Source organism: Falco naumanni, chromosome 3 (assembly GCF_017639655.2).
Source record: "Falco naumanni isolate bFalNau1 chromosome 3, bFalNau1.pat, whole genome shotgun sequence".
In the NCBI taxonomy this organism is placed as follows: domain Eukaryota; kingdom Metazoa; phylum Chordata; class Aves; order Falconiformes; family Falconidae; genus Falco; species Falco naumanni.
The window spans coordinates 9,011,795-9,026,185 of NC_054056.1; the positions used below are offsets into that span (position 1 = coordinate 9,011,795).

Genomic DNA, 14,391 nt, shown 5'->3' on the forward strand with positions numbered 1-14,391 from the left:
TAGTTCAAGCAGACAATGAAAAACCAAAAGAACAGCCAGGATTCACAAACTCTCAAATACTTTCTCTAATGATGATATGAAAAAAGAAAAGTTATAAAAGTCATAGATAAAAATGTAAGGCGTTGTATTAGCTTGTTATTATTGTTTCTAAAAGTTGGTCTTTCTGACAGACTTACACAGAGTACTTCTAAACAGCATGTAACACTTTCCCCTGGTATCATCATCAGTACCTTGAAGGTTACTAACTTTTACTCAAAGGCTTTTAAGACATACATTTGTGTGTAGCCTCCTAATAATTTTCTTGCATGCTATTCTGTGCAATGACTATTAATATGGAACAAGCCAACATTTTAGCATAAGAAGAAACCAGCAAGTGAAATCACATAAGCCTGTACTTTTTTTATAGCCCCAACTCTGCTGGAAAAAAACAACAAAATGAAACATAATCCCAAGAAGATAAAGAAACACAAAATGAAACAAAAGCTAAAAAAATAAAGGTAACAATAGAATGCATTCTACAAAAAGACCAGCAATTATGTGATCCAATTATTTATAAAATAATTTGTTTCCCATTCTGGGCACCTTGGTTAAGTCACCAAAAACATTGTTTCTGTTCAAACACCTTTACATCACTATAGTACATTAAAGAAGATGTATAGTGAAACACAAGATCAAGCATCCTATCTGCCTCAAATACACATGGAAAAAAAAACCTCCAACCGATGTTATTGCTTTATAATTATTTGCAGTGCTTAGGGAAATATGTCTTAATTCTACCCTTTGCTCACACAGACCAGTTTGCTTCCCACCTAACACCCTGCTGCTCTTCCCTCCTATGGAGCTCTTCACACCTGACTCAAACCTGAGTCAGAGGTTCTGCTCATCCGGGGGCAAAAAGCTGCTGATGCAACTCCCCACCCCGCCACCCATTTTTTTTTCTTCCGTTTTTTTTTTTATTCTCTTCCGAAAGAGCAACTTCTCAAAATCCTTTTGTCAGCTACGTGCATTACAACCGATCAAACAGGCAGAGTTGCTAGTGAACATCTGCTTACAGTCAACACAGACCCTAGCTGTTTCTTACTGGAATTTCATTTTGAGTGTGAGGTAAAAAAGGAGGAAAAGATCATTATCTTTCACAAAAATATATTTAGTGGTGTAATGAAAGATCTAGTGCAAAAAAGCTTGTGTTTTTACAGAAGGAAAAAAATACCTCGGGTTGAAACTACACCTAGCAAAGGCTAAGGCCCAGCGCTCGCTGGGGGCTTGGCGCCTTCACTGTCCCTCGGTACCTCACAGACCGCCGCGGTTACACAGAACCCGCTCGGTCAGGGAGCGAAGCACGTACGGCCCCGGGAAACCAGGGACGCTTCAGCAGCCCAGCTGCAGCAGCGAGACCCGTACCTACAGCACTGCTCCCGCCTCCGCGCAACCAGCAACGCACCCTACACGGACCAACCCGCTCCTATCCGCCCTTCGCCCGGGCCCGCTGCGGCCCCTCTTAGCCCCGGCCCCGCCCCCGTTGCCATGGGGCCCGCGGGCCGCCCCTCCCCCGCCGCCACGACGGGCCGCTGGGCCCGGGCCCGCCCCTGCCGCGCGCCGCCTCCCCGCGCTGCCATTGGCCGGCGCGGCGCGGGGCCCGGCATGCCCGGCTCCCTCCGCGGCGCCCGGCGACCTCACGTGATCCCGCCCCAAGATGGCCGCCGCCGCCCTCTTGTTTTGATGAATAATCTCTGCGCGGGGCAGGGGCCGCGGCGCGGGCGGGGGCCGAGGTCGAGGGGCGCGGGAGGGCCGGGGCAGCCGGGGGGTGGCTCCCCCTGGGCCACGGCGGCGGGCGGCGCGGAGCGGGCCAGGGGCGGCGGCGGCGGCGGCGGGGCCGGCTGCCGGCGGGCGAGGCGCGGCGCGGCCGCCCCGGAGATGCCCTTGTGAGGCGCGCCGGGGCGCAGAGGCGACCGCAGAGCGCGTCCTCGGAGCTGCCCCGCGGCGGGGCGGGGGAAGGCGCCCTCCCGCCGTCCACCATTAAGAGGAAGGCGATGGAGGAGCTGAGCGCGGACGAGGTGAGCCTGCGGGCCGCGGGGCCTGGGGGCGGCTGTGCCGCGGGGCGGGGGTGGGCGGGCTGCCCTGGGCCTGTGCCCGCCGCGGGGGGCTCCCGGTGCGGCAGGAGCGCGGCCCGGCCCCAGCCCGCTCGGCCCCCGCGGCCGGGGGCTTCGGCCGGGGGCGCTGCCCAGCACGGCGCGTGCTCCCGAGCAGCCCCGTTTGGCGGAGCCGGGCAAGGCGCCGCCGCCCGGGGGGGGCCGGGGGTCCCGGGTTTGGTGCCGGGCCTGCCTGGAGCCTTACCGGGGTCCCTGCGGATCGCTCCTGCGGCCTCTGCTGCTCTCGCCCAGGGGTCGCAGGGGTGACGTCGCGGTGGGCACCCATCTGGCGCGGGACAGCGACAGCGCAGCCGGTGTCTTCTCTCTCCCGTTCTAAAGGGTGGCGGCTTCTTGTTTGTCTGTGTTGGGTTGGGGTTTAGTGCAGACCGAAGTCTTCTGCTTTGCTCACGTATTGGAGCGCTCTCAGATGAGTTTTGTTGTGGCAGTGACCGGGATGCAGGGAGCTGCCCGCTCCCCCAGCGGAATGCCCAGGTCACGCTCAACCTAACGTTTTCTCTTACCTGTTTGAAATACCATTTTCATGTTACAGCATATCGCACATGTATAACATGCATCGCACACAGATAACGTGTATGGCACTGGACCAGCTGCAGTGTAGGCTCGTGGATGTGCTTATACTCTAGGGAGCATCAAAAGAAGTTATTTTTGTTCTGTAGCATCTCTTCAGGTGGGATTGCAGAACAAGGTGTCAGCTGTTGTCACTCACATTTGTTTCCAGAAAGTTGAGATGTTCCTGGCTATGTTGTGTGTCGTGATTTAGCAATCCTGCAGTGTTGCAGCGGGAGTCGGGACGAAACACCTCATGCTATTCACTTGCTGAGGGTCCTCGCACTCTACTGAAGCATTGAGAAAAGGAGCGCAATTCCCACGCTGGGGAGGGTGGGGTGGGACGCTGCTGCTTTCATTTCTGCTGTGAAAAGGGATCGCTGATTTTACAGGTGTATTTCATTGAGTAATTTGTTTATACACAATGCTTCTGATGGTTAAACTACCTCTGGTTGTGAGGTGTTTTATGATTAATTTCAGAATTATTTGACCTGTGTAAGCTTGCTTGTGTCACTGCTTCAGCCAATTACCGACATCATCAAAAGCACTGCATTGTGGAACAAGCTGCAGAAAATGAGTTCTCCAGTAGGGACTCATTGCCTTTTCTGGCAAAATGTTTGTCTCGAGTGACTCAAATTTTTTCAGGTCTTCCTAGGACAGGTCAGCTAGGGCCAAAGCTGACTGGTCTTTTAGATGATTGCTTGAGACAATCTTATATCATTTTGAGAGAGTCACGCTGTCACTTTCTATTGCTGATAGATCGCTCATTGAAAAGTCAGAGGCAAGTCTATTTTTGTATTCCTGCAAGTCTCCACTTTACTGTTACTTGGTGCGGTGGACCCTGGATCAGAAGTGGACTATATGGAGAAATAGTTGTCTAAAATACAAGTCTGATTCAGACTTCTTATCTGGCAGTGACTGAAGGTAAACCCCCACTTAACTGAAGCTTAAATTAATTGTGAGCCTCTTGTAGATTGTATGATTTTCTTATATTGAACCAAAATTAACTGTAACATTAACAGATTGTAACTCGAAAAGAGACGCAGAGACAAAAATGGGGAAGAATGATGTGAACTTACTATCTTTTAACATTTACAAGGTGTTTAGAATAGTGTTTTCTGGGCATAGAACGTGACCAGCGTCACCAGAAAATGAAGCATTTCTTAAACCAATTCAACATGCTTTAATGAATACAAGAAAAATAAAGCTATCTAAGCAAATTACTCTTTATTGTACAGATTTGGAACTCATGTATGATATGGGAGAATAAAAAATTGCCTTAGAGTCTCAGTAAGCAGTTGCCACTAAAGCAGATGTTGATACAGATTTTATTTTTTAACTGAGAGTGTGTGAGCCTGAGGGACTAGTCCTCCTGGTTGTACCTTTATCGGCCTGCTGCAAAAATTAAAGTATCAGTTAACAGCCTTTAACAGGGTGCTGGTTTTACATTGTTTGTTGTGTGTCCAGCTAACAGCTTTTAAGACATCCAGTAAGATCAAAAATGTGTTTCTGAAAACTACTATTCAAAGACGTAGTCTAGGTGTGTCCAGCAAAAACTGTGCTAATAAAAAAAAGTACATCTGATTGGTAGAATGGAAAAAGCACATTGTTTTTTAATTAAGCTTTTAAGCTGTATATTATGGAGTTGCGCTCTGTAAGGAAGCTGAGCATTGTTTGTTCTGTAGCGTGTGTGCTCATTAGTACCAAGTAACTTGTCACTCTTGGGTAACGTAATGATACGTGATAGCTGTGTCATATGTCCTATTGCAAGTACTTATTGCTGAAATCAAGGGTTGGGTATTACTGAGGTACCCTAAAATTTCCTAGGAAAATATTTACACAAAAAACCCCACCAAACCAGCTATGTGTTTCCTCATGGTGATTTGGAGAGTCATCCAGTCTGAAACGAGAGCCAGGTCACTGTGAACTCCCGCACACTAATGTGTGATTTGTGTTACGTGAAGGCAACAGGTTGGGGCTCTGCTGTGCCCAGTGTTGGGCAAACAAGCCGCGGCTTCCGATGGCCTCTCTCGTGCCCTGGGCGTGAAGCCTCCGCTCTCTAGTCTGAAGGTGCTGAGGGAATTAACTGGACGGGTAGAGTGCGTGCGCTGGTGCTATGCTGTGTTCTCAAACGTCTCTTTCAGCCTGCACGTCTGCCTTTCTAGCATAACGTCTTTTTTTCTCCCCTTTTTTCCTCTCTTACTTAAAACTTGTTAATGTTCAGATCAATTTTCAAATTTCTGTGGTGATTTTACGTAAACCTAGAGGACTATGAGAATTCAGGATACCCAAGAACCAAACCTGCTCCTTACCCACTGCTGAATGTACCCTCTGTTGTGAAGGCTGTCTCGTTCGGTGGAAAAAATATTCACAGTTTGTTTTTGTTTTAATGTCAATTTGTTCAGCAGTAAGGAAGATAAGTATAACTTGCCTAGCATACTTAAAGGCGCAGGGAAAACCTTGTATTAGTTTTAACCACGATGTCTTATCTAGAAGCAGCATGGTGTCTGTGCAGGTTCTTGGTTCTGTGCTCTTTTTGGAACTTTTTTCAGGGCAGGCTGCAGCCCGGGGGGTTGGTCCCTGGGAAAGATGGGTGGCTGGTGGGCTAAGAGTGACAAAGGCAAGGCAGAAAGCTTGTCCGATGTCCTCCTGTTTCAGCAGTGGTGACTGAGTTGGTTTTGATGCACCTTCGGCGTTGATCTGGCCTAGCACTGTAGGTGAAGGAGTGCCGAGGGGCACAAGGGACCTCGGTGATCTGCGTGAAACTGGGCGATGATGAAGAGAGGTTTTGTGCAATTCGTACCTTCTAAGGGATATGACCTTGTCTGAGTAATCGACGTTTGACTGTATTTGACAATACATTGATAAATACATTGATTATTGTCTATGCCTTTTTCCCTTGCGCATTTCCTTCCTAACGTCAGATATGGAACTAGACAGCAAGAATGAATATGAACAATTGTGGAAAAGTTTCATATTGCATTTGTTTTTCTTGGTTTTTATGTAGTTAATCTTAATCTTTCTCCCTCAGCTACTTCTGCATATATGAGCTGTTTGTGTATGTATTTGTATTTTTTTCCTCCATTCCTCCCTGCCATTCCTTTATCCGAAAAAGTTGGTTATTGATCAGTTGAACAGTAAGGAAGCAGCTTTTAAAACTTTAATTCAGTTTCCTAATTCAAAGAGATTTCAATTCAGCTGGGTGGTTTTACTGATAATCTTTTTGGTGTAGCTTTGAGCTTGAGCACTTCCATTTGGCTTCATTTGGGAGAAGTGCTATGGGGCCACGTCCCTGGCGTCTGGCCGGTGTGCCTCGGAGCGGTGCGGCAGTTCTGTGGGTTTTTCAGGTAAACAACAGCTGAAAAATTAAGGTGGGAAATAGAAGTGGAGAAAAATTAAGATTTAAAAAACCAAATAAACTATTTGGAGATCCTAATATATACAGCCTCTACTTACGGCAAAGCTAAACAATTTATCTATGCAATAAGCTCCCCTGTTTTGCTTGACAAGGGATTAAGACATTCTAATCGTAGCCTTTTTTTTTTGTCTTGATGAAAAAAAAAGTATTCCTAACTGCCTTCCACGTTCGTGTAGTGACACCTGTCACGGAGGGTGATGCAGTTCCAGACACTGTTTTCCCTCATTTTTGAAGTCTGATTTGATTTGATCTGTTTTTCCTGTTGGAGTAGGTTTCGGGGGCCATTAACGACGATGGTAACGTGGTGAAGACATTGACTTGACACAAATCTTTTGTTCGCTTTTTCACTTGCTTGGCAGTTCTTTAGGATTATGAGCAGAAATGAAAACTGGTACATTGGATGCGATGCTTAAGTGTCATCACGCAAAGAGGGAATAACATGAATTGCTTGTTTTTGCAGGGAGTGGCCACTCTCAAATATGATACTTTTATTTTGTACTGGGCCTATTTCGAGGTGAAGGAGTAAGCTTTGGGAACAGATCCTCTGAGACAGCCTGTGATAATAAATGTTTTCTTTCCTGTTTTCCATTTGGGCCTCAGGTTTCACTTGAACCACTTGTAATTTATGGGTTTTATTTTGTCCATTTGTTTCTCATGTAGAATATTAATGTGATGTGGTCACATACTACATCTAATAAATAGGTTCATAACAGCTTTCTGAAGTTGGATTTTGAAGGCAGATGCTTCTCTGTCTTACTAGCAACATGCAAAAATGGTGTTTTAAATTCTGTGTGGTGGAATGTCTGTGGAAGATGAGAGGATGTCTGTACTTCTCAAGGTGCTTCTGTCCGGCAGGCGAGTTGTACGCTTTTATTGCTGCAGGTCTGTTTCAGATTAGCTTGCAGAGCGGTCCTCTTAATATCTTTCAGCTGGATCTTCTTTAGTGTGGGTGTTTTTATTAGTTTCGTATGGTGTGAAATTAAGGCAAAGGTCATGTTCATATTGTCCCTTTTATCAGATTAATGCAGTTTGTTTTAGCAAATGCCAAAATAAATGGGGAGGAGTGTTACAGGTTTTGAAATTGCTCAGCAGTAAATGTTAAACGTGTCTTACAGAACTGTTGGAGGGACAGATGCTGTGTTCTCCAGTGCAAACGGTTTTCCAAGGCAGGAAATGCATACATAAAATGTAAACATCAGGGGTACCTTGGTGTTGCCTTAGAGAAGCGGCAGTAAGACTGGGCTGTGCTTAGCTGGTTATCGAGTAAAGCCGCTATGTTTGCAGTTTGGCAGGAGTGAACACCTGTGCTGGCAGGAGGGCCAAAGGGCAACCACGGAGTGCGTGCCCATATGTATGCACAAGAAAGTTTATTTATTTGTTGTTATTTTATTTCCTTTGTGCAGATTCGTCGAAGGCGGCTTGCTCGGTTGGCTGGTGGACCATCTTCCCAACCTACTACGCCGCTTACGTCGCCACAGAGAGAGACGCCGCCAGGACCACCTGTAGTAGCACCAGCCCCCGGGCCATCCCATAGTCTAGGCCTAAATGTCCATAGCATGACCCCAGCTACCTCTCCAATTGGTGCATCAGGTAGGCTGGCGTGTCGGTGACAGAGATTATTGTCGTATGTCTGCTGAAAGCTGTCATGCTACTCCTCACCGTTAGGATATGGACGCTCTTATTGGTGTTATTGTTGCTGTTAACTAAAAATAATTTTCAGAAAGAGGCATTCTGAAATGGTGAATTAAAGTACTGGCTGTTTTCCTTTCCCAGATAATAAAGTTAGATACAGTTGTTTTCCAGGTAGAAGTAAACTACTGACGTTTAAAAGGTGTGTTACCAAAGCTTGAAGACATTCGTAATACAGTTTAATATTACAGAAAAGAAAGCCAATCTGTGAAGGAGACAGGGAAAAACGCTTTTCAGTCTTGCGACACAGTTTTTATTGATCGGTTTCTGGGTACATTTCATCAATCAGTCCCAAGTTCATTTTTGACCTTAAATTGCTAGCATTTGGCACAATTGAAAATAGTAGACTGTGACTACTACTGTGCATCGTCAAGGTAAGAATAAAGTATTTGCTTTCTCCTTTGTATTTGCAAATTTCACTGTTCACAGGAGTGAATGCAAGTAGGGTATGTACAAATGGTGTTTGTTTCAGATGACACAAATAATGCCCCATCTATTCAAATCAGACAAATAGAGAAGGCATGGAAAGTTGGGAGAGTTCCTCTATAGAGAGGCAAAGACAATATTCTTGATATATAATAACACTTTGACCTAAAAAAAAAGTAATTTTGATTTAAAATTGGCTGTCTTGGAAATCAGAACAAATCGGCATGTTTTCCAGTTATTGTGATATTTTGTATGAAAATTTAAATTGTTTTGCTTGTTGTGTTACTAAGCCAAGAGGTTCACAAAACCAATCTCAAAACAAATGTGAAGATTGTTTTGAACAGGTTGTAATTTGATAGATTTTTTTTTTCCCAGTGCTCCTTGATAAGCATGCGGAATTCTTCATGTTTACCTGTTTGCTTTCTGAAATTTTATTTTTTCCCTTTTGCAAGTACAGTAATTTACAAGCGTAAATCTTTAATTACAGCACTGTTTTGAAACACCTAGAAATGACTCCTTCCTGCTTATTTTGTTGCCTTGTATCCAAAGCAGGACAGAGAAAAGCTATCAAAAACATTTCCTCAGAAAAGCTCATTGCGGCTGGAATTTAATACTCTGTATTGTGCTCATGGTTATAAACAGTGACCCTGAAGCAAACGTGACTTTTTTTTTTTTTTTTTTTTTTTTTTTTTTTTCCAAGAGAAGTGCAGAGTTCACTTACTGTGTTTGCTCAGTCTGTGGTTATGTGACTGTTTTAATCTGTCTTGCACCTGACTCCGGCTGAAAGGAGCATTTCTCACTGCCTCTCCCTTTGCTGACCATAGCAACTGTGTGGTGAGTTGGGTCATGGACTTAATCCAGATGAAAACTAACCTAGGGAAAATAAATGGTTGGTTTTCAAATAGATGGGGTCTTGGTCCATCTCACTGCACAGCTGTATCGGCAATAATGCCGACAGAGAAGGAGGTGTGGAAGCATGCACCTGTATGTTTGCGTACTGGCAGACCAGTTTATCATGGTTTGAAGTGGTCACATGGCAAAGACTTTAGAGACTTCTGCGTTTAAGAATTCATCTGTCTGCACTGGACAGTACTGAACCATACAAAGGTGGTTGATGACCAGAAGCAGAAGTTATCTGGTCTGTATAGTGTTTGCCATTCATTGCAGCAGTTTAATAATGCGAGTCTCTCACACCAGGGTAAGAGATAGAGTTAAGTTGGGGAATAGATCAGGAAAAAAAACATTCACAATGTTTTCTGCTGTATTTATTTAGCATAAATGAAGACTTGGCTAACACTGTGTGGTTTGCAGGAGTTCATTTGAGCAGTAGCCTAAAATGACTGCAGAGGATTTTAATTCATTTGGACATACAGAGAGCAGTCCCAGCAGAATAATGTCCTTGTAAGCATCCATTTTTATAAGAAGTTGCACGTCATGGTGAGATCAGGCTTACGCATGAATTTAGTGAGAAATATGATCCTTATTTTGTATGTATTTTGAAAATACTTTGGGGAGCCTGAAAAGATTGTATCAGTGACAGCCACACACACTGGGTATGTGGTCTTCATAATTTTTGCACATCTCTATGCTGTTGTCTATCTGTTTGGTTTTTTGTTTTTGGTTTTTTTTGTTTGTTTTTTTTTTTTAAGGCAAAGTAGAACTTCACGTGTCAGGTAATTTTTACTGTATACCTGATCCAGCAAAGTACAGATGCAACTAAATCCCGGAAAAGGTGGTAGGTAGGACAGTTTGCTTGAGGAGCTGTTAACGAGCGCTGCAGTGTAACTGTTACAGTATGTTTTCCTCGCAGTGGGAGTAAGACCCCAAGGAAATGTAGAACAAGGCAGTTCTCCACTCGGGTAAAGCCATGTTTGCTCTGGTCTCTTTATCCACTGCCTTAGCTAGCTTTTTCTTTGGGAAGGGGGAGGAGGAGAGGGAGGACTCAAGGAAGGCTGCCCAGTTGTGGTTGATGAGGTACTGAAGGAAAACCAGGCTGTACCGGGACTGCCTGACCTCCCGCGTGCTGGGTGTCCTGCTGAAGGCAGCCTTCCCCTGCCATGGGCAGCCTGGTTCTGCTGGGTGTTCCCTCTAGGGAAGCTGCATCACCGAGCAGTTCTGCTTTTGACAATTGCTTTTATTTAACCTGACTGACCTGAGCAGCTTTGCTTTGTTCAGATGCTATACTTAATATTTCTGTATCCTTGGTTTTGTGGAGAAACTGTACTAAGCTTTTGGCCTGTGCCTTGTGCAAGGGGTTTCAGTGTCAAAGCTGTAACACACATCACTAAAATTCCAGGACTAGAGGAAATGGCCATTTAGAACTGAAATGGAGTTTTCCTTGACATTTTTCTGCTTCCTGGGTGAAATCTTTTGCAGATACTTAATACTGATACTGAAATATGCTGGAAACCTAATGGGCTGAACGATGGTGTTTGAATGTTGTTTACAAATGAATGATAATACCTAGATACAGCCCTGAAGTTACTAACCAAAGCATAGAAGCTTTCAACAAAACTCAGTAAAACCTAACATGTAGTAAATATTTTGTGATGTGTGATTTCCAGCCTAATAAAAGGAGTTAAATATAAACTGGTGTTGTACCCAGGGAAGTAAAATAGGAGTTTCAGAGCAGTAGAATGACATGACTTTTCTGGCCTCCTATGCAGAAGTATCTCGTGGTTTTTCAGCAAGCTGTCTTTGAAATGGTTTTTTCCTGCCTTCTGCAGTTTTGTTCCTGTAAAAATGAATTGTTTCAAGACCTAGGGAAGCTTTGGGAAGGGTGCGCAAAAACAAACAGCTTGTGTCAGAGAGCATAATCCTGATTTGTTCTGTTTTGCTGCCCCCACTGTTAACTTCAGAATGTGTTGCCACCATAAACGTGGGACAAACTTGCACTTGTCAGTAGTAACACTGCAGTGCAGCCAGTGCTGGAATTCAAAAATAGGCTGTCGTTCAGGTTTTACACTTCTCACCTGAAACCTAATACTGTTTGGGGAATGTCTTAGTAAACTGTAGGCAGAAGAGCTCAAAGGAGTGAAATTCACTGCTGCTTTCTTTTTAAACAGGCAGGTGAATAATACCTTTTTTCTCTCCCTTCAAGAAGTCTGCTTAGTGATATGCAAATACCTGATATTGATAAAACTACCGTTGCAGCTTGCAAGTAATGCTATTTATTATAAACCATGACTTCAGTGTCACTAGGCACAAATTTTAGGAATAGACTACTACACTTAAAAGCCCTCTCTGTTTAGGTGCTTTCAGAACTCATTCAACTTGCTGTGTTACTGGATGGAAGGCTTTTTCTGCATTGTTTGGAATTACGCATATAACTTTTTTCCTATCACACTAGTATCTACCACTTCTCTGAAGAAGTCTTTGTTGCAAAGTGAATCCATCTGTTCATACCCTGATGCTTATCAGCCCTGCTCCAGGGCCGTTATATCAGTCTCCATTTGTTGGTGTTCCACTTGGTGCATGTTGTTAGGACTTCTTGGATGCTTACTTTATCCCTGTGGCGAGGGAAAAGTACAGGTAATATCAGAATAAATTGTGGGAGGTTTTGTGGAAGCTGGCACCGCTCACATTAGCTTGTTCTGTATCCTCACCCAAGTTAACGCCATTCTAATGACCCAGTGTGAAGCCCTGTTCTGATGGGACAGGCTTTAGTGAGGCTTTGACAAAGTCTTAAGGTAGTGCACAGAGCAATCTTAAAAGAGGTAATTTTGCTAGTGGTTTTTTTAATGGCAGTGAATCTCTGAGCACTTCATGGATGCAAATTCAGTTCTGTCTTCTGCATTGTAATGCAGGTAAGCATTCCTGTATTGTTGCTGCAAGGGCAGGTAGAAAATGTGATTATTTGTAGTCAAATGTGAATATTAGTAACATTTATTTCCTAATGCATTACTGAGAATGCTTAAGAGCTGTCTTGAAAAGCAGTATTTCTTCTCCTTTTCTATCCAAATAATTGTGTAGTGCTCTCTCATCTCTCTAGTAGTAATCTTGGTGGTGCCTTTTCTCTAGGAGTAGCCCACCGAAGCCAGAGCAGCGAAGGAGTGAGTTCACTCAGCAGTTCTCCATCTAACAGCCTTGAAACACAATCTCAGTCTCTCTCTCGATCTCAGAGCATGGATATTGATAGTGTCTCCTGTGAGAAAAGGTAAAAATGCAGCTTGTATAAGCTGGCAAATATTACACAATGCTAATAATCAAAACAACTTACACAGGAAAATACTCGGCCATTTCTCACTACCAGCTGTGTTAATGCAATAGGGTTTAATGCTTAAAAATGACCCACTTTAGAAAAAGCGTTACAATGGTCTAGTCTAGTTTTAATGGGAATTCCTGACCTAAAGTGATAAAAGACAACAAAGCATTGTCTTAGACATTGTGATGAGTGTTTCTGGTGGGGGACAATTCAGCTACTCTATTTAAAAAAGAAAAGCTTATAGGATGTGATGGCTGTGTAGTTTGTATTGCCTGCTGAAGAAATTCAGAATTGTGTTTCTTGAACTCAATGTAATATGAGAAGCATTTATCAGCTGGTGATTTTAATTGCTGTTTGTATATATGGCTGTTTCTGTTGAGTTGGTTTTCCTCTGCTGCTTCTACTTAAGGTGACATTCTTTCAGTAAGCATCTTACAGAGGACTGGCTGCAGCTTTCTACAAGTTAATGGGCTTCTCTTATTTCCACTTACAGTATGTCCCAGGTAGATGTGGATTCAGGAATTGAAAACATGGAGGTTGATGAGAGCGATCGCAGAGAGAAAAGGAGTCTGACGGATAAGGTTAGTGTTTTGTGTTGGCTGGGTGGAGCAGTAATACGAAGCTTTAGCTTACAGGGAGTTCAGTTACGTCTCTACTTTGAATACATGCTTTTGAGAGGATGCAACTAGCTCTCATTTCATCTGTGAACCATTTCTTCACTAATTTCCTCATAAAAATTTGTGGGAAGGAAGAAAAGTTAAAACTTCCAATATCAAAGCTGCGTTTCAGTTGTCTCAAATTGGTTTATCAATGATATTTGCAAACTCCGAAGAAAATATTTTTGTTATACATCCTACAGCAGTGATGTGTTGATGCCCAGGTGTATTTTCTTAATGCGCAGTAGACCTGAAGAAGTATTTCTTAACACACTGAAGATTGTTGCGGCTTATTTGTATTGTATAGCATTTATACATCTCCTAACAAAGCATTGCTTCAGGTGTTACATATGCTGGAGTAATGCTATGTAATAAGGTTTTCTAAAAGATATTATAAGAACAATAAATATTTGGCTTTCAAGGTTTAAACAGGTGGTAGAACCCTTTAAAGTAGAAAAAGCAAGCAAGCAAGCAAGTGTAGAGCTCTGACTCACTCCTGAAGTTGTCCTCAGTGTCATTTGATTTTAAGGCTCACGTGAAATACAGCCATAAAGAAATGGGATGACACTGTAGTGGAGAGAAGTTTCTACAGTTCTTGCAGTGCTCATTAGATGTCTTTGTTTATTCCTGCACTGTCAGTAATAAGGTCAGTTGGTAAAAGCCTGGCTTAAAGCCACGTAGCAGTGACCCCGCTGCAGAATCCTTTCCAGCCAATTCCTAGCTGCAGTCGGGCAGCTTGTGTTGTGCTACTGTGCAATAAATAGCTTGGAATCAAGGACAGTCTTGAAGCAGAGAGGAGGGGGAGAGCAGTGGAAAGTAAAATAAAGCTTTGCAAACTTGGTTCAGTTCCACTTACTCATTTGGAGATACCAAAATGTTAAGTGGTTAGGAGACAGCGTAGTCCTCATTTATGGGCAAATTATTTTTTTTGCCTGGTTATCTGCACTGAAGATGATGTCAATAATAAGCCTTCTTTGCAGAAATGAGCAGAAGTACTTGAAAACAGTAGAATAATACTAGAGTCATTAAGTCAATAAAAATATATGAATGTGCCAAAATTTATGGTTTATTAAATGGTTTGAAGGAAAGCTTTTGAAAAGGGTATAGTGCTGGTAGTTGCTGGAAATCTCTGGTAGATCTAGGCTTACCTGGTGGCTATTATGAGGTCTCAAATTAAAGGAAGAAAGGGAGCTTTTTAGTGGCAACCTTTTTTTTTTTTTTTTTTTTTTCCAGTCTGCATTTTGTTCTTCCTGATTGACTTATTTTTTCTAAAAGAAAAAGAGTATTACTATCTCAAGAAGT

At 43.4% G+C, this 14,391-nt stretch overlaps 1 protein-coding gene across 3 annotated transcripts in view; it reads left to right on the forward strand.

Annotated features, from left to right (window-relative positions):
* Positions 1-1,869: 1,869 nt before the first annotated feature.
* UBE4B (ubiquitination factor E4B) overlaps positions 1,870-14,391 on the forward strand; it is a 40,579-nt gene continuing 28,057 nt past the window's right edge. The window contains exons 1-4 of one of the 3 annotated variants that reach the window (XM_040586734.1): positions 1,870-2,054; positions 7,518-7,704; positions 12,250-12,385; positions 12,927-13,014. In XM_040586734.1, the coding sequence (XP_040442668.1) occupies positions 2,031-2,054; positions 7,518-7,704; positions 12,250-12,385; positions 12,927-13,014 (435 nt within the window). In that variant the 5' untranslated portion in view covers positions 1,870-2,030. Of the gene's footprint in view, positions 2,055-7,517; positions 7,705-7,943; positions 8,178-12,249; positions 12,386-12,926; positions 13,015-14,391 lie in introns of those variants that run through there. The other 2 variants (XM_040586736.1, XM_040586735.1) reach the window with 2 other exon arrangements.